At 50.8% G+C, this 19,510-nt stretch overlaps 7 protein-coding genes across 7 annotated transcripts; 3 read left to right on the forward strand and 4 right to left on the reverse strand.

The window, feature by feature from the left end:
- Positions 1-130: 130 nt before the first annotated feature.
- N7506_007455 (uncharacterized protein) lies at positions 131-1,558 on the reverse strand (the record flags this gene model as incomplete). Its single annotated transcript, XM_056956748.1, has 1 exon — positions 131-1,558. The coding sequence occupies one exon, from the start codon at positions 1,556-1,558 to the stop codon at positions 131-133; it is 1,428 nt and encodes a 475-aa protein (XP_056811082.1).
- A 2,646-nt stretch (positions 1,559-4,204) lies between these two features.
- Positions 4,205-5,524, reverse strand: N7506_007456 (uncharacterized protein; the record flags this gene model as incomplete). Its single annotated transcript, XM_056956749.1, has 1 exon — positions 4,205-5,524. One exon carries the CDS (start codon positions 5,522-5,524, stop codon positions 4,205-4,207), a length of 1,320 nt encoding a protein of 439 aa, XP_056811083.1.
- A 1,311-nt stretch (positions 5,525-6,835) lies between these two features.
- On the forward strand, positions 6,836-7,465 carry N7506_007457 (dynein light chain Tctex-type family protein; the record flags this gene model as incomplete). The annotated part of the gene is made up of 4 exons (XM_056956750.1): positions 6,836-6,862; positions 6,965-7,003; positions 7,053-7,127; positions 7,181-7,465. The coding sequence occupies 4 exons, from the start codon at positions 6,836-6,838 to the stop codon at positions 7,463-7,465; spliced, it is 426 nt and encodes a 141-aa protein (XP_056811084.1).
- A 557-nt stretch (positions 7,466-8,022) lies between these two features.
- On the reverse strand, positions 8,023-9,558 carry N7506_007458 (WD40 repeat domain-containing protein; the record flags this gene model as incomplete). Its single annotated transcript, XM_056956751.1, has 4 exons — positions 8,023-8,664; positions 8,717-9,212; positions 9,303-9,324; positions 9,381-9,558. The coding sequence occupies 4 exons, from the start codon at positions 9,556-9,558 to the stop codon at positions 8,023-8,025; spliced, it is 1,338 nt and encodes a 445-aa protein (XP_056811085.1).
- Positions 9,559-10,224: 666 nt separating this feature from the next.
- Positions 10,225-11,889, forward strand: N7506_007459 (uncharacterized protein; the record flags this gene model as incomplete). Its single annotated transcript, XM_056956752.1, has 3 exons — positions 10,225-10,320; positions 10,373-11,347; positions 11,416-11,889. 3 exons carry the CDS (start codon positions 10,225-10,227, stop codon positions 11,887-11,889), a joined length of 1,545 nt encoding a protein of 514 aa, XP_056811086.1.
- Positions 11,890-14,122: 2,233 nt separating this feature from the next.
- On the forward strand, positions 14,123-15,923 carry N7506_007460 (uncharacterized protein; the record flags this gene model as incomplete). Its single annotated transcript, XM_056956753.1, has 3 exons — positions 14,123-14,247; positions 14,318-14,470; positions 14,522-15,923. The coding sequence occupies 3 exons, from the start codon at positions 14,123-14,125 to the stop codon at positions 15,921-15,923; spliced, it is 1,680 nt and encodes a 559-aa protein (XP_056811087.1).
- A 397-nt stretch (positions 15,924-16,320) lies between these two features.
- Positions 16,321-19,160, reverse strand: N7506_007461 (uncharacterized protein; the record flags this gene model as incomplete). The annotated part of the gene is made up of 6 exons (XM_056956754.1): positions 16,321-17,032; positions 17,086-17,172; positions 17,236-17,265; positions 17,426-17,725; positions 17,862-18,441; positions 18,683-19,160. The coding sequence occupies 6 exons, from the start codon at positions 19,158-19,160 to the stop codon at positions 16,321-16,323; spliced, it is 2,187 nt and encodes a 728-aa protein (XP_056811088.1).
- Positions 19,161-19,510: the final 350 nt, after the last annotated feature.

Here is a 19,510-nt window from a genome sequence, read left to right on the forward strand (position 1 = left end):
GTGCAGCCAATATGAGTTCATATCCTGGTTGTATATTATGAAGCAGCGTGAAGAGTGACCTCGGAAATCGAACGTCGTGTATAGTTCCATCTCAGAGACGTATATGTACAAAAAAAAAAGACATGCATCATTACCCTCGATAATCAAGAATGACATTCAACCGCACAGGACCAGGAGACGCAGCACCTCCAATGCCATCCTTATGCTTCTCCGACTCAGTATAAGCATCCACCACCTTTTTCGCATTCGGCGTAATCACAGAGCACCCCTTCCCATCAGCCTGACAAATCGACATCCCTTGCACATGCTGCTTGGCGATCTGAGCTTGAATAGCAGACACATCCCACCCAGACCAACCATTGTTTTCACCATCTCCAAATGAGAATTCACCCCACGTGCTGGAGTACCCGCCCCATTGGTCTTTCGGTAAATGGTCACCAGGCGCAGCACCCCATGCACCCTCGGAATCCTCGTCGAAAGCAACGAAGCGAGTTTCTCCGGGCGCCAGAGTAAACGTGACTGCAGAGTGACCGTACCATCCATCCAGTTTTCCGTCAGGTCCGACTTTGTTCCACACGACGACGGTCCAGGGCTTGTCATTCGAGCCCGTGAATCTTGTTACGTATTTGTAGTGGTGGGCTTCGAATTCGTTAACTGTGATGATGTTGCTGCCCCATGGCTTGCCTGTGTTGCCGTGGTAGTGAATCTCAGTGCCTTTTCCGGGTGTTCGTCCGCCGAACCCCTTGGTTGAGAATTTGCCTTTTGGTGGGGTTTCGGTCCAATCCACAGGTGATGGGCCCTGGGGCTTGGGGCCTGGGATAATCTGGTTCACGACTGGGATGTCGGGCAAGACCTGGCCTGGAAGGTCGAGTACGGCGTTGACTGCGCCGCCTTTATCCTTTGGTGGTGGTGGTGGTGGCGGCGGCGGCGGAGGCGGACCTGCCTTCGCCGGAACGGTTTTTTCTTCTGATGAAGGGTTTTGAGGAAGAGTACCTGCCAGAGCTATCTTCTTTTCAGAGAATGGTAACCCAGCCGGTGTATCTGGTACTGGGATAGGACTGGAATCCGGGTGGACAGTGACCCTCACAGTGTCTGTTGCGGTCTTGTGGATCGTCTTGGTGATGAAAGTTGTAGAAGTGGGCTCGGGTGCTTTTTGGTTCACGACAGGTAGCTCGGGCTGGGTGGGCCGCGTGTCGATGGATTCTGTATTCGGCGCGAATGGGTTCCACAATGGTTGCGGGTACTCATGTTGCGCGGGTGTCAGGCTGTGTGTTGGACTAGGTTTTGTTTCAACGATTGTGAGGTGACTGAATAGATTATTCGTCGGCGCGCAGTTTCCGTGAACGGTCGTTGTTGTTGTGACAGTAGTAGACTCTATCACAATGTCGTCTAGGAGTTTCTCCGCAACATCCTGGGCCTTGTCTCTGGTGTCCAACTTCGGGCCATGCTGGATCAAATGATGATGGCGATGGCGATGGGCATGATAGTGGTGTACACCAGCAAAGGCGTTTCCAATTAGGCCTGTCACCAGGAGTGATGTAGAGACACTCCAGCGCATTTCAGTTGTATCTGAAAGACGCGACCGGTGATCGTTCTGAGATAATTTCAATTCAATTGACGTGAGCTTGATGTGGTTAGTATAAGATTGTTCAAAAAAATAATTCAGGTAAGAATTCAATTCATTGCACCCATGTTGACGTTAATGTTGGTCAAGTCGTCCAACAAGCGAAAGGCGGGCGCGACTTTCTTAAATATGACCATTTGGACAACATGGTCTGGACTTGACTGGAATGCTCTCCCACGCTTGGCTTTCGAAGGGTTCGCGAGGAACAGTAGCAGCCCTGAATTCCCGGGCTCCTTCGCCAAGACTCCCGCCTGTGGCCCATCCCATGTTGCCTTGGACGTGCATCAGGCTTTCGATTGTACCGCAGCCATGGATAATGAATTGGGAACTTGGGGGTTTGTATGTTAGCTCATTCGCAAACTCAATCCATGAATCTATATTCGCGCAATGGAGATCTTTGAGTCGGGCGTAGCCCTTCGCGTAGCATTCCGCCCTGAATCATGTATGTCCCTTGACAGTGTCCGAATTTCATCGAGGCTTACTCTGCCAACAGAGTCACAATCAAGGACAGAGGTCGAGTGAAACTTTGCTAGGAATTTACGCCACATCGCGTCTATTTACGCCCTGAGATCGGACCCCGGGAGTAGGGAGTGGTGTGTGAGTTGGATCCAACGATGGTCCACAAGCCACTCAATATCACCAGCCACTTTGTGGCACGGCCACTTCTTGGCACAATCGCATCGGGGCCGAATTTGCCCGGACTATACCTAATTTCATACCGATATGCTTCGCACTAGAGCTATAGTCCTGGGAGCATCCATACTAGGTAATTTACCGCCAATATCGCAAAGGCTGGAATCTGAAGCCACACTTGTACCGGTATATGAATATTGAAACTAACCTGAGGGTCTGGGTTTTCTGATATATATTTTAGGGCGGCCCACCTGGGCAGGTCCTCGGATAATTTATATAAAGCTTCGGGTTCGTATGAGCGCCCCAGTGATTTTGTTACTGCCAATCCAGCGAGTTTCTAAATCCATGTTGACACTGGTGACACATTTTTATTTTGACCATTTGATTTGCACATGTATTGATCTGTGTCCAGGTGGATGATGGTTGAGGTGTAATTTCATTCGACGAAGAGGGGAGTAAATCATACTTTATAGGCAGGGATGATGCAGCAGAAGAGAACTAAATGCTAGCCCAGCCAGCATATCAACCGACTAGTATGATGCAACGGCAATCTTGAAAGGGCTCTTCTGTACTATAGCCCTAGAAACAAACGAAGGTCAGGCAGGGGAGGGAAAAGCGGTCTCTCTGTCGAGGTGTGCGAGTCATGTGCTTGCAAGGACAAAAGTCACCTACCTTGCAAGAGAAGTGAAGGTCACGCTGCTCGAGGCACATGACTCCCTGTGACCCACGTATCAACAGACTGTCATTATACCTACCGGATCTGGTATGAGTCGGCACCGCTGGGTTAACTCGGTGGTTAGGGGTGCCATCTTGGAATCGCCCGTGTGAGGTTTTCACCTGATTAATTTGTTATGAGAATTTCCGTACTACATTTGTTTCGAGAGGTCTTGTTCGATACCCACGATTGGCACCCCTTCTTTTTTGGTCACTCAGTTTGCGTCTCTCGGTCTCTCTTTTGATGTTTCTCTCTCTCTTCTCAACGTGGACTTCATGATATAGGGATATTGCGCTTTCTATACCTACCTCCATCTCTCGTCTGTCGTCTCTCATCACCGGCCTCTTCTTGTACGTTGCAAGACAATATATCATTGCGATAAAAGCCAAAAGTGCCCAAGACATTCCGGACCCATCAAAGTTTTCAACGAGTCTACTGGACCAAGCCAGGAGACCTCATATTTCATGAAGGTCAACCCTCAGAATAGTCTACGTTTTCAAATGCTACCTAGGAGTATTACCTAGCCGGATTTCCTTATATCCCGAGCTCGTGACTACTCGACAGAGACTAGGCTCTTGGTATCAAATGGGGGCTTTTTTCTAGCTTCTCTCCAAGAACCAACCCAAGGCTAAACTGAGGCAATAATGCTGAATTCGGCGTCGTTGTGATTGACTCGTGACCCGCAATGTAGATAGTGGATCGAGGGAAGAGGTATCATTGGTCCGCTCGCCTTAAAAGTGGTACGACCAATTACGGCATTCCTTCATGAGACCAATGAAGAGTTACCGGCGCTAGAACGGTCTTTGACAAAAAATGGGCCCACAGGGCGCGTGTACTTTACGGTAGGGCGCGTTGAATTCGATACAATAGGAACGATCACCATGTTTTGGTATGTCCTGGTAATTGGGCTAGTGTAAGACTATACTTTTGGGCCTTGGCCCCGCAGGAAGATGCAAATACGACTCGGCATGAGACATGCTTGAGATTACAAGAGGAAGCGGGGATAGACCAGCAGCTCATACGAGTGATTCAATGAAAGTACACTATATCTCACGTGCTCTCTCAAAAATCGGCGTGAGTAAGCTCAGTTAATGTATTAAGCTACGATTTCCAGTACCAGTGGGGGCAAAAAGTAGAGGAACAGAATGGGAATTGCAAACATTTGAGCTTAAAGCACGACGAATGATCAAAAAGTAAAAACGAGGGCCCAAATTTCACCCGGGCTCCTCTCATCACGCGATGACTTGTACCGGTACCCGCAAAGATAGACTTGAGGTGAGAATCTGGGCATCGGACTGTTTGTAAGATAAGGAAAACTCGAGGAGATAAACCCTGGATATCAAACATGAGTGGAAAGTCGGGACCAGGTGATGATTATTGGGTATTGTTATTGGTACCACGATGGACGCCGTGTGCTGGGTGCTGGTGGCTGGCTTATCGTAGTTTGCCAAGTGAGGGGCCGAAGGCTGCTCACACGAGGAGTAGGCAGGCTTCTCAATCCAGCGAACCGATTCCACACACATTTTGGACAAAGGCATCACCTTCCAATCCATGCCTCGACCATAGTCGGCAAATGATATCTTCCCAACCAGCAAATCTGGATACGATTCCCAAGGGACCGCGCCGTACAGCGTGACAGCGCTCAACCTAGTCGTAAGGGAACATAGTAAAGGGGGCTTTGTCGTTCCTTCCTGATCAAAGTTCAAATCAATGACTGTCGTGGTGTCTGGGTTGTGTTCCTCAGATAAGATGATGTGGCTGGAGTTCAAAGGCTCGGGCTGCGACGCGGAAATTGTGAGTCGGCCTATTTGACGGTTCCATATTCCGTGCTTGAGGTTCTTCTCTTTGGATGTGCAGTAGAGCTCTGAACCAAACCCTTCGCGGGGAGGCTCTTGGTGAAAAGATGGAAGGATTTTGATTCCTTTCATCTGCGTCGAAATGATCGGCTGGCTGTTTCGGCCCGATAATGGAGCAAAAAGCGATGCATGTAAGGTGTATGCTACCTCAGCAGTATCAGAAAGTGTATCTGTTAGCGCAGATTGACCAGAAAATTCCACATTGCCGCTCCCTAGGGTTGGGGGAATCCGTGTATGAGATTCATAGACAGCAAGACTTTGTGTGCGGTGCCTGCAAACCTGAGGATGGATTTTCTCGGGCACTTCCAACGAAAACGGACAACAGTACTTGTAGTGACTCTTCTGAGTTTTCAAGACTGCATGTTGCATTGGGTCAATCATTTGGCTGACTCTGAGGAATATTTGCTGGCATCTTGACCGTGAGGATATTGCTTGACCTATGCCGATGCTCGAGGTTCCTACAGACACTTTAGTAATGCAAATGATTAATTCTTCTGGGCCCTCCAGGGCTGTCCTACCTTGGAGGGTAACGGTAAGTTTTCCAAGAGGCACATCGCTGGTGGTTTCGATTGACACGAAGCCTTCAATGTGGTCGCTCGTGGTGTAGAATCTGTCTTCAGACCAAGTTGTCTGTAGTTTCAACTCGACCTTTGGAGGCCCTGGAGTAGTCACCCCAAAATGTAAAGCTGCAAGCATCGGTGTGAATGAATAAGGGGACATCACAGGGAAGAGGGATCTGGGGGATAATGAATCATCGTTGGTCACATCGTTGGTCAATATTTAACTTATCATTGATACAAAAAATACGAGCACTTCCAGCGCCTCATACAAAATATCAGGCGCCACACGTACCCTCGGACGCCCCCCAGGGCTATCAACGGGACCCACAAGGTGTGCTCCGCACCGCAGCGCTGGACAGGGATCTGCGGTGTATCGTACCGATAGAATTTAGCTGACATATACTAAAACGATCATCTGTTCAGGGACTGTGAATGGTTGATCGGGCGCATTGCGAAAATGCCAAGGGCAACAACACACAGAAGTCGACAAGGGCAAACAAGCGCATGTCTCCTGTCGAGCACATGTTTCAACTATCGACAAAATAAACAGATGGGCACATGGACATCACCTTGAAAAAGAAGATTTGTCACGCAGGCTTCCGCAGAGATCTCCCCGCATTCCAAATGGTGACGGAGCTATAGGGCTCTGGTTACATCTAGGGACTGAGATTTGAAACTCCCAAGGTGACAGGTGAACTGGCCAAAACGAAAACAACTTCCCATATTCAAGCTTGGATGTTCATCTAATTTAACCATGCAAGACCTTCGGTTAGCATCTTCCATTCCGAGCACAGGGAAGGGGCACGCCAACAAAATCTTGGATCTCAATTTTCGAGTTTCGAGCCCATGAGTCGACTCACTGGGTAAATCTTGACCTAGGGACTTACCTTAATTCAGACTTGCCAGGAAGGGTTGGTTTTGACAAAGAGTACGGCATAGAACTACACGACGTACAAAGCCGGCCGACAAGTAGATATCAAGTCACATGATATTATGCAAATTTAATGGCTGCTTCCTTCAAATAGGCTTTGAAATGTGCGTTTTCCCCTCTCCTTCATCTCTTTAAGACAATGAAGCCGAAGTGAACAGCGATGTTCTGGATGTTGATAGGGGTACACCGCCTTGGCAGTACCAAGCTTCATCTAAACCGCTTTGGGGTCCGATAACATCGATGTTCAAAACAACTGTTGTTTGCATATATCTCGCACCACTTGTCACCCGGTATGCCAATCGAATCCTAACTGGGACATTGAGCTTTGGGACTGCACGGATTGCCGGTCGTCTTCCCCTCTTCTGGGGTCGCGCACCACTGGCATTCTGGACGGAATCTCCGCTCAATGGGCTCCATTCGCGTTGAAACTCCGTTCTTGGACTCTTTGATGCTTACTGATTCATTGAAATAGAACTCTCGCTTTGATTTCCTATACCAATATCTTATAACTTCATAATGGCTGCCGAAGGCTCTTCCAATTCTGTACGTTGACAACCCGAGACTGCGTCCTCCTTACGAAACATAGCGAAACAAACAACGCGCCAAAGATCATGTCCCGCTGGATTCACACTGACAAAAACATAGCCTATCCCCATCGATGATCTCACCAAGATCACGACCGAGGTACGCGACCCCATACCCCATAAATCGAACCCCGCACTAATACAAACAGGCCTGCGAGGAAGCACTGAAGACCAGCAAGGGTTACGACCACGACAATGTCGGAACCTGGAACTCACAGATCATTGTAAGCGCCACTGTCTCACTTCCCACGGCGACAAGCCTCGCTAATGCCTCCAGAACACCGTCCTCAAGGCCCTGATCTCCGCCACCGCACCCTCCGAAGAGAACAAGCCTGCCCCCTTCCGATTCACCGTCAACAGCACAATCGTGCAGCAGGGCCTGATTGACGAGTCCGCCGCTGCCGACGGTGCGCTCAGCAATGCCGGTAAGCGCGGTATGCACTCCGCCTCTGGTGCTTTCTGGGACGTGAACCGTGACGGCATGTGGACCTACAAGTACACCGGTGCCGAGGAGCGGGGGCTCGATATCGTCGTCTGCGTCACATGGTTCGCTGTCGTTTAAATGGGTTAGCCAAGTTGAACAGAAAGATTGGTCAGGTCCAAAGGCTGGGTCTCATCCTTGGATTCATATTGCCATTTCTGCATTTTCTTTCGTGTAATGAACTTTTGGTGTTTGTTCCGTCGGCAGGTTTCGAATCTGTTGATTTTCTGGGGGATTCCATTCGAGTGCAACCCGAGCGTGGTGTTCTGTTCTGTTTCGGTTCTTAGACTTTGAGTCAAAAGACTTGGAGGAAATATACTGTCTTGTAGATTTGTACAAATGCTTTAACAAATTTCCTAGCCATGATATGAAAAAGGGGTACTACAGGTACGGTGAGTACGAAATTATGTGAATTTGCTAAGAGAATCTTAATGCATGCAAGATCCTATGCGAAGCAGAAATTGGTATCTGTAGACTCGCAGGGACGATCAATGATCAAAGCTTTCCAACCCGAGGAGCGCCACCCAGCCTGAGAAAACAAACGTGAAGAAGATATCCTGATATGCGCCATTCCATGTTACCCCGAAAACCAACGCCAAGCCGTAAACTCATAAAGTGAAATTTGAACTGACAAGCGCTTAGCGAGGCTCGGAGTAGTCGTTCAACGCAACACAGATGGCACCACGGTGGTGACCACTGTATTGACGAATGACAACCCCAGAGCTGAGCTCCCACAGACGCGCATAGTGGTCGCTAGATACAGTCACCAGGTACGCGGAATCGGCGGAAAAGGCGCAGTCCCACACCCAGCGCTGGTGAGTGGCGAGCGTAGTCTCCAAGAACAGCGTGTGGTTCACTGGATCCATGGGAGGGCCATCGGGAGATGAGGTAAATGTCTGCTGCGGTGTGTCCTGACGAGGCGGGTTATCGGTGATGCGCAAAAGATCACGATCCTGGGCAGGTGTCCCGAAGATGCGAAGCAGATCGCTCGATTTGGCGGGCGCTTCAGCAGGGGCGACTGGTTCCTCTGTTGGTGTCTCGACAGGTGGCTTCAATGCCTCCTGTTCTTTCCACTGCTTGAGAGCAACCTTGGCAGGACCATAGTCGGCATCGAGGTTCCAGACTTTAGCAGTGTGGTCTGCGGAGCATGTGGCAAGATGCTTGACGTCGGGGGATAGAAGGACACGAGTGAGGTAATTGGTGTGCGCCTGGAAAGTACAAACTGGGATGATACGTGTAGTTTCATCAGTCTGAACCATACGCCAGAGGTAAACATTGCCCTAGCTGAGTCAGTATAGATCAACACAAACTACAAGTGGATCGTCTTCTTACCTTCTTGTTTCCAGCGCAAAGAAGAGACCCATCACTGGCCACACTGACGCTGAGAACCGCAGTGTCTTCTTCTGGAATCAATTGGTGGGTGCAGACACTCTCTCCCAAGTCCCAAACGCGAACCATACCAGCGTGGTCACCACTGATAAGTTCACCCTGGTTCGGGTGGATCACCACATCGTTGACCGGAGCTTTATGGACGTAGTTGCGCTGCAGACTTCCAGTTCGAGTATCCCACACTTTCACAGTTCCATCTTCGGAACTAGTGACCATCCACTTTCCTTCACAGTGGAATGCGACACCGGTGATATTGTTGGTATGACCCTCAAATGTGATGACGGGATTGGGGTTGGTCGATTTAATATCAAAAAGCTTGACATTGTTGTGACCAGCAGCGGCCAGGAACCGCTTGTCCGGGGTAATGCAAAGACGATTGACCTGCGAGTCGGGGTGCTGAATGGTACGCGAGCAAATGCCGGAGAGCGCCTCCCAAAAGCTGCGGATCCGAATTTAGCACGACTTTGATTCCAAGCGAACAGATGTTACGGCCTTCGAAGGAACAGCTTCCAGTAGGGCTTTGACTTACCGAATCGTATGGTCATACCCCGCTGCAAGACCCAAAGATTAGCTCATGGCCGAGAAGAATGCGGGGAGACCAACTTACCTGTGCACAGGATGACACTCATGGCTGCGTCTGTTTCACTTTCCAGCGACTCGGAGTCAGTGATACTATGACCGAGGTCTTCTTGGGTCTCAAGAACACAGAACTTCCTGAAAAGCAAAGCAATGGAGCTTGGCCTTGGCCGACCAGGTGTGGATGGGGGTCCGTTTTCTGCCGACATCACGTGCTTGGAGCGGTGTAACTGTGATGCTGATGCGTGAGCTACGATAAGAAACGATAAGAAACGATAATAAAAGATAAGGGGGCGGTGTGGACAATGCTCGACAAGATATCAAAGGGGAGGCGGTCAACGTGAGTACTTTTTGTATGGCTCAATATGGGTCTATCTACGATTGAAAAGCTTTTGACTAGCTATCGTGGGAAATTTTGGAGTGTTTGACTCTCTAGTATCTTTTGCATGTACTATCTTGACCTTCTTGAGACTGATCGACCTGCTTATTATTATATTTTCTCCAAGACGGCGTGGAATGTTCGGCCAATGTGAAGAGCGGTGGCTCATCGTGACTATTATGATTGGTCTAAAGCTTATCAAAATACCCGGCAGAAAAAAAGATAGATTGGCAGAAAAAGAAAACAACGGCGACGAGCTCGATGAGCTCAACGAGCTCATGCTCCATGCACCTGTGTCATGGGTTGCACCAGTGGTACAAAGGCAATGTAGCTTTCTCTCTCTCACTCGCTTGTTCCCTTTCCCCTGCAGCCCTCTAGAACCCTAAGTTACTACACAGCAGGTCTTCCATCTTTTCTCTTCCACACTCTCCCCATTCTCCCACATTTCCCAATTGTATTCCACACAATCCTCTTAACTTCAATTGCAACCACCGCAATGGCCAATTCAGCTTCTGACGGTTTTCCTGACGATTTTGAGGACACCCTCATGCAAATGCTGGAGGACGACTCCGAGAACGCCTCCAACATGGGCGTCTCCGATGCCTTCCTTCAGGAATTTTCCGAAGGCCCTCTGATTGACTCAGGCTGCTTTACTCTCAACAAATCCCAGTCTGAAGGCATTGATGCCCCCTGTCGACCCAGCCAGCCCCAATGCTGCAGTCAACCAGCAGCTGGCCACTGTTGCCGAATCCGTTCTCCAGGACGCAACCACGCAGCTTCCAGTCAATGCTGTCGATCCAATTGGCGCTGACCCAATTAACTCACTCCCCATTGTGGCCCATGATCCGGACTGCCACATCATTGAGCCTCCCGCGGCATCAATTGAGAATGCCCCCATGGCTACGAACCCTGCTGTTTCCCCTGCGGGCCCTCAGTTCAATGCGACCAATGGTACGCAGCTCGTGAACACTCCTGCCGGATCTCCTGTGAACGTCCCTGTGGCCATGAATGGTACCACCGCTCCAGTGGGCCAGGTCAACGTCCCCTATGGATTGCAGTACATCAACGTCCCCACCGGATCGCCTGAGAACGCCCCCGCAGGCATGAACTACGCTGCTGCTCCAATCGGCCCCCAGTACACCATGCCCTATGGCGCGCAGCCCATGGGAACTCCTGATGGCTCGCCCCAGAACGTCCAAATGGTCATGAACTACGGCGCTCCCCCAATGGGCTACCATTATATCCTGCCCTATGGTGCTCAGCCCATCGGCACTATCGACGGATCGCCTCAGAACGTCCCCGCCGTCATGAACTTTGCCCCTACTGCAAACGGGGCCCAGTACTTTACGCCCTACGGTGCGCAGCCCATGAGTGCCCCTGGCGGATCGCCCCAGAGCCTTCCCATGGCCATCAACCACGGCACTGCACCGATGGGCTACCAGGCCAATGCGCCTCGCAACGTGCAGCAAATGGTGACCCCCACTTCATCGCCCCAGAAGACCTCCGCGGCCTTGACTCTGCCCCTTACTCCTGCTTCCAAGAAGAAGACAGGTACCACTGTCACCAAGGCCACGGGCCGAAGCCGAGCCAATGGCACTCGTGTTGCCGCCAGCGTTGTGGTAAGTCGGCCATTAGCATAGCAATCCGACCCCTTTTGAATTGACTAAGTACTAACCTTGCTTCACAGAGCAACCACGAAGTGTTGAATAATGTTCACCTCCCTCTGGCCATTGCGACCCCTCAGGATTATGCGAAGCACGTCTCCCCATTTTCTCCTGTCGAGCCATCCGGACCCGAGTCCAAGAAGAGATCGTTGCGCTCCACCCCTACCGCGGCTCAATCCAAGAAGCGTGTTCTGGAGTTGACAAATGAGCGAAGCTACATGCAGAAGGCTCTTCGTGGTGCCACTACCATTGACCCAGAGACTGGCAAAACCACCCTGGAAACTTCCCTGGAATCAAACGCCACCCTCCGTCGTGTCAACACCACTCAGTCCAACGTCAACAAGAAGCTCAAGAAGGATCTCGCAAGTGAGCGTGAGAAGTTCGTGGAGCTTGCCAAGCAATACAATGAGGTGCTGCTCAACCTCCGGTTCGCCGAGCAGGATAACATGGAGCTGAAGGCTCAACTTGACAAGATTCAATTGGACGCTATTTTGTAATTCACCCGCATTGTATTTCGGAGTTCAAGGTCCATTTCATTCCATCAGGGCATTAGCGAGCAGGAGTCAAGTCAATTTGGTCAGATATTCAGTGACGATAACGAGAAACCAGATAGTAGGTAATTTTAGCTTTCGAGGGATAGCATAGCGAATTGGCCCTCAATAATGAATCAAATTTCAATATGAACAAAACCAAAAGTAATTCCAAGGTTGTCAATCTGCCTCTTGAATTCTTGTTACTTTCAGTTATAAACAATGATTCCTTGCCCAAAGGAAGATCCAAAGAAGCCACACCGTTGAACATGGACAAAGGGGTGTGGATGTGCCTTTGTCGGAGTCGGCACTACGAGGGACAGAAAGTTGGATAGTACTTATGCCACAGGTACTTCGGAAGTCTCAGTGTTAGCTTACCATTACCAGCAAAGTGAACCGGATTCCAGGGTTGACGTGATAGCCAAACATGATACTATTAGTAACATCTCAATCTGGTGCTAGTAGTCAAGTGTTAAATGCACCACCAACCTGGGCATGCGCGACAAGAAAGGCTGCTCTCAACCAAACCGGCATGGATCGATTTAGCACAATTCCTTACCGGGCTGAACCATGCGTCGGCTCCAGGGTTGTTTGCTTGTTCAAAGACTCTGCAAAATCAGGTTCACTACTGTTCGTTCAGAGTGCACCACGGTCTTTGATACCACAAGTGCCGCATGAAAGCCCACCATTTCACCGACTCAGCTGCTGCACGCATAATATCCAACCTTTGATTTGGCTCACCCAACACCGCTATTCGAGCACCCGAGTTCGGGCCAGAGTGAACAAATCAACTGTTTGGCCGTATTCCCGAAACGGGTGAGTGCCACTCCACAATGATGTCGCTAGATGCCATTGAAGAATCGATCTGCCTGTCTCCAATGTGGATTCGGGGCGTGGTCTCCCCAACTTTGGCAAGTACCGCGACGTGGATCTCCCTTCGTCGGACCCCACAGTATTCGCTTTTTCGACAAACCTTCCTCTTACGAACAGTGACCTGTCGAATCGTCCGAGCAGCCTCTCAAACCTCCTATGCCAATTCCTGAAGGCCTCACTCGGTGTGATGCCGCAAAAACGGGTCCAGGCCCAGGGAATAGCGACTCCTTACATGTTGACGTCCGTCGACTGCATATAAGTACAATGTTTTACAGATGATGGAAAATCGGATATCTCGGAGCCCGAGCCAAAGGAAGTTGCCGGCTCGAATTCAGTGACACTGGACCAGACGAATCGCTAGCTCATGGGGATCCCCACAATGCTACAAACACAAGCATATACAGGGACAAGTACGTGCCCGACGAAGGCAGCGGTAACTGCGGAACCGAACTTGAGGCATTTCCTACGCGAGTTACCCCAGAAAATGCCTCAAACCCCGAATACTGATGCCGGGATTATTGACTGGAGATGTCAGCAGAAGGCAGATGCACTTCACACGAGCGGACCCACCCGGAAATTGACGTCATAGGCGTCTGGTATCAGATTCAACTCCGTTCTTGTCGCAGAACCTTGCTGCGAGGGGATCCTTGCTTTGTTCCTTTGGCTTTTGCTGATAACGATGTCTCGCAGGGACCCTATACCCCCCTGCAACTGCACTCCGCGTCTTATCGGCACAGTGCAACATTGTTGCGATTCACAATGGACATTGTTCTTCTACCCTACTCCGTACGGAATCCCGAGAACTTTGGGTCGGAATTTAAAAAAAAAGTGGTCACTGTAATGCCCGTTCCTACCCACGGGGCTAATCCACGGTGCGGTGGAACTTCGGGCACAAATGACAAGGAATCAAGGCAGAGGCCAACGACACTCCAACACGATTGGAAATCACAATGTGAAAACTGGGAACCAAACTCTAAGCGGCGTTAGGAGGTGGAATTAAGCTCCACAGTTCCATCATAAAGTGGACTCGGAAGTAAAGGTGGATACCGCTGGCGCCAAACAACGTGCACTTCTCCCGACCGGGTTCCCGAAAGAGCACCTTAACGGTGGTTCTCGGCATGCCGGATGACTCGCTCTCGGCTTTCCTCTGCACGGAGTATGCCGTTTCGGATTCTTGGAGATTTTTCTGGATTTTTTTATTAATTTTTCTTTTTGGATCCGAGTCGGCTGGAAGAAACTTGAATATATGGGGCCGATGTTTGCTTTTTTGAGTCTTTCTTTCTTTCTTCTTTGACAGATTTGACAGCTGCGCAAAACCGTGCTCAAAATGGCTGATGAGATTCGCGGGAATTCTGTTTACCAGGCCGAGCCTGAACCTGAGGTTTCTCAAACACCCTCGCCGGTAGAGAAGCCTCAAGCTCCGCAAGAGAAAAATCCCGGTCTTCTGGCTAAGTACGTGCATCCCCAGATTTTTTCAACTTCCCCATGGGCCGAACAAACTCACTAACAAGATCTCATTCAGGCTGGGACGAATGATCAATGGAGATGTCAGGGAAGAAATGCCTGCTTTTAAGGACATCCAGATTCACACCTGGGATGGTCCTGATGACCCGGAGAACCCTTTCAACTGGAGCACCAAGTACAAATGGCTGATCACCATCACCGTGTGTTTTATGTAAGTCCACCTGCACACCAGAACAACATGCAACATGCTAATCCTCCTTAGTTCCATCTTGACTGGTCTTCCAGCAGGAACCTACGGCTCTGGTAATGACTGGATGGAAAAGGAATTCAATGTCCAGAACTCTCCCTTCCCCAACCTCTACTGGGCCACCACCTCATGGAACATGGGCGCCGCCTTCTGGCCCCTGATCTTCGTCCCCCTCACCGAGTCCTCTGGTCGCATGCCTGGATACTTCGTCGCGTACATCATTCTCGTGATCTCGCTGTTTCCCTCCGCGTTCGCAAAGAACTTTGCAACCCTCGTCGTGACCCGTTTCTTCGGTGGCGGTGCCTCATCCGTCTCTATCAACATTGTCGGTGGCAGTATCTCCGATATCTGGTTCGGTGAACATGCTCGCAGTCTGCCCATGTCCATCTTCGGTTTCACCAGTGTCATCGGTATTGCTCTGGGTCCCTTCATCGGTTCTGCAATCGTGCAGATCCCCCGCGCCGAGCCATGGCGCTGGATCTTCTACGTCCAGATCATCTACAACGCAGCTCTGATCCCAGTCTTCTGGTTCATTCTCCGCGAGACTCGCCCGGATGTCATTCTCAAGACCCGCGCACGCAAGATCAGAAAGGAAACCGGTCGTCCCATCTTCGCGGCTGCGGAAATCGATGCCCCGAGCAAGCTCCGTTTGCTGCAGATCTCTTTCGCTCGTCCTACGAACATGCTGATGACCGAGCCTGTCGTCATCTTCTTTACTCTGTGGATCAGTTTCGCTTGGGGAATTCTGTACCTCTTCTTCTCCAGTGTCGTTCAAACCTACTCTACAAACTACAACTGGTCCACCCTGGCAACTGGTCTCGTCCAGCTGGCTATTACAGTGGGTGCCGTTATCGGAACCATGATCAATCCCCTGCAGGATATGCTCTACTTCCGGTCCTCGCGTCGCAACACCGAGAAGCCAGGAAAGCCGGTCCCCGAAGCACGTCTATACACTGCTATCCCCGGTAGTCTGCTCTTCGCAGCGAGTCTGTTCTGGTACGGGTGGTCCAGTAAGCCCGATGTGCACTGGATCGTCCCCACTATCGGTATCACCTGCGCCGGTCTGGGTATTTACTCCATCTACATGGCTGTCGTGAACTACCTGACGGACGCTTACGAGCGATACGCTGCGTCTGCGCTGTCTGCTGCTTCGCTTGGACGTAATGCCTTCGGTGCCTTCTTGCCGCTGGCTTCGCCTCAGCTTTTCAGTAACCTTGGCTTTGGATGGGCTGGTAGTTTGCTTGGTTTCATTGGTGTTGCGTTGTCAGTTGTGCCTGTTGTGCTTGTTCTCAAGGGTCCCCAGATTCGCGCTCGCAGTACTTTCATGAGCGAGGCTATGTGGGAGCCTGAGGAGAAGGTTGAGGTTGACCAGTCTGGCAAGGGCGATATGGGCCCTACTGCTGAGAACATCGCGTAAGAAGAGACTTGCTGTGACGTCTTGCATTGCATGGTTGGAGTATACCTGGTGCCTACCAATTGCACCAGGTGGTGCATTCATATATAGAGAAAAGTGTAATTTTATCTTAACACATCAATAGATTGTTTGTTTACTTTATGTCACTCTAGCTGGCTGTATCTCTTTTATCCATCCAATACACACAAGACAATAGAAGACAGTATAGGACGACAATTTTGGAAACCAATGACAAACCTATTCAAGTGCTGCTCGGTTCGGGATCCAGGGAAGAAAGGTTGTGGAGGGTATCGAGGCAAAAGGGCCAGGGTCGGAGTCAAACGGCCGTTCACATTGGATATCGCTTTTGGGCAATGCTTTCGTTTTCATATCTGCGGCTATAACAAAACGTACAAGCATCTTACTCGTCGCGCATCTTGCGGAAGAAGTCCATCACATTGGTGTAGACGACGAGAAGAATACCACCTCCGGGGCCGAGACGCAGGACCTTGGGAGTGAAGCCCTTGTACAGGGCAGAGAATCCCTCCTCCTTAATCACGGTGCCGAGAGCAGGCCAAGCCCAGTTGTACTTGGGGGTTTGGCCGGGAACCTTGGTGGTGTTCTGGATGCGAGACTTGACAACATCCATGGGGGTGTTGAGGATGGTACCGGTGATACCACCGATGGAACCAGCGATCAAGTCGTTGCGAGTCTGCTGGTTCTTGTTACCAGGCTCGGGTGTGGGGAGCTGTGCACGGATCTGGAAGATACAGCCGAAGTATCCGGCGTTCCAGAGAACGTGGCGCCACATGGTAGACTCCAGACCGTTGTACATGGCCAGAGGACCCTCAGCAGCCACGATCTTCTTCACAACATCAAACATGCCGTTGTACTTGTGGGCCTGGGCCTTGTCCTGCAGACGAATCTTGACCAACTCGAAGGGAACCACGACGAAAGCCTCAGTGGCACCAGCAGTGGCACCGGTGAGGGTGGCCAGACCCTGGGTCTGCTTCTCGGCGCCGAACAGGTTGCGGTAGAAAGCACCCCAGCTGTCGTTGGCAGCGAACTTGGTGGCACGCTTGGGAGCCTCCATCAGGATGGGAGCGGAGATACCACGGTATAGACGGGAAGCACTGCGATCGCGGATTAGATTGAGTCAAGGCCGGCTCCCTGGGCAGAGACATACCCCTCGTTCTTGACGATCTTGCGGAAGCAATCGAACATGCCATTGTAGTGGTCGACACCGGGGACGGCGGGTCCAGTCTGAAGCTGACTGCAAAGTTGATATGATTAGCTCGAGGTGGTCAATGCATCTTGCGACCGGGCAATTGCTTACATTCGAGTCTTAAGCACGTCCAATGGGTACCTGCAAGTCATATATTGTCAATTGAGTTCATTTCGCATACCGCACCAAGGTAATACCAAGAATGGTGCCTGCTATACAAGTGGTCATACGGCCAGGGAAGAGGGCGGAAGGTCGTACATGATCAGAATCTGCTCGTGCGGGGAAATCACGCATTAGTCACTGTCGCAACAACTCTCGCAACACTCCAACCTGACCCAGCGAATCAAGTTGGAATTGCGTTCTGGGAAAGGTGCATACCTCTGAGACACCAGCCACCGCGCCGGCGGCGAACTGGTAGATGAAGGGGAGGGGCTTCTGGGGAGTTTCCGACATGATGAATGACCTGGGAGACGTTAATATGGTGCAGTTCAACAGATTGAGGTTCAAAATAGGTACATACTCGACCGAAATGGGTTGAAGAGGAGAAAGACAGAGGGCGAGTGAGGTTCGGCGAGAATCGGTGATCAGGTCCGAGTGCGGGCTAAACGTAGCTCCCTGGCCGGGTGATTACTAATGGTGACCCCACGGGGTACCAGAGACATTCCGCGGAACTTCTTACTCTATGCGGTTGACACATCCCTCGCTTGGATCTTTTTGTCAATTCGTTTAATCATAACAACCAGAAACCACCGATTACGCTAATAAGCAACAGTTTGCCAACTCCTAACTCGACTCCATCTCCGCTGGTTGCTTCCTCCTTGGCAACGGTTGTTTCGGACGCGGTATCAGTCGCAGTGCAGCTGGAACCACAAGCAAACCCCTGTGGACAACACCCTCCGCCTACGGTGTCGGCACAATGGAACCAGCCTTTCGCGCATCGATTGCCAGTGGCTTGCCCGGTGGTCGTCGCAACGGGTGCGACCACAGTTACCCCGTCGGAGACAAATGTTGTTGAGGAACCTGTCGGACACGAAGTCGTATCGCAGTCTCGTCCCGTACGGCAGCACCCTCCTTGGTAGAATGCAGAGCAGGCATAGAAACCCGTTGGACAGACATCGTCTCCTCGCGTGACACTAGTTTCTGTGGAGAGACCGGTCGGTCGAGCCGGTGGTACAAAGTTGTCATTTGTGGTCGTCGAGCTGGGCTGGGGCGATGAACTGGTGGATGTCCCGCTAGTCTGCGGGATTGTAGAGTAGGTCATTGTAGATAGCATGATGGTTGAATGGACAGTCACTGTGATGACCGTGACATATGCACCTGTTCGAGCTTGTCAGGAAATTATATCCAGCCAGACGGACAATAAAACAGTCAACTCACACCCCCCTTCCACACAATGATATCCTGGGATACAGCATCCTCCCCCCTAGAGCTTGCGAGCAGGCCGTATAACCAGCGGCGCAAGACCCGATCATCCCAGAACATGTCTTCCCTTGGGCACAGCAGCCCACGTCGCCATAGCCCGTGTCGCTGACAATTTCACATGTCTCCCCGGACCCACAGCATCGATCTGATCGACCGATGGACGTGCATGCCCATGTGCCAATCGGGCATTTGAAGTGACGTGCCTGGAGGCCGTCTCCAAATCCCGATGCAGAGGATGGGTCAAAAGGAAATGATTGACCCACAAACCGCGACGGTGAGTATCCATCCTCGATATCTCTATCAATCAATGTTTGGTTGGAACTTTGGGACAATTGTGAGGCAACAGCGCCTGAAGCATCTGCAAAATCCCAGTAGTCGAGGAAGAACTTTTCACCTTCGTCGTCGCTCATTTTACGGACTCCACGGGCAGGTCCTTCCGCAAGTTTTGATGCGATCTGGGAATTGCGCCGGAATATGCCTTCGGCGGATGGTGGATCTCCATGATGGATTATCTGTAGATCATCGGATGCGCTTGCGCTTGTAGATGTGGCAGCTGCCAGTGTAGAAACAGAATAAAGCGACAGAAAGTTCCTGATGGTAGGTAGAAGATGCATCGTGTCCTGCCTTGAATCAAATGGGGTTCGTGTCTTGGCTTTGGGACCAGGTAAATGCAGATGTCCGAGTCCCGAGGTCGTTCCAAGGTGTTTCACCGATCAAGACTGTGAGTTGGTTGGTATTGAAATTCTCGCAGTGAATCTCGCCAACATATTCAAGAAAGGATGCTGGGTGGGATCGGTCCGCGGGTATATATTGGGCTGCGCGTTGAAAGAGGATGGCTGGGCGGGAATCTGCCCAGGAGTTCTCCGTATGAGACAGATCCCACTGTTATCCCGAGGTCCTCTGCTGAATCACCTGCAATGACTCCACTACATCTGACACATCTCCAAATTTGCTGATGTTTTTA

The sequence above is a fragment of the Penicillium brevicompactum genome (genome assembly GCF_028827555.1).
Source record: "Penicillium brevicompactum strain IBT 35665 chromosome Unknown utg000005l_segment0_segment0, whole genome shotgun sequence".
Classification (NCBI taxonomy): domain Eukaryota; kingdom Fungi; phylum Ascomycota; class Eurotiomycetes; order Eurotiales; family Aspergillaceae; genus Penicillium; species Penicillium brevicompactum.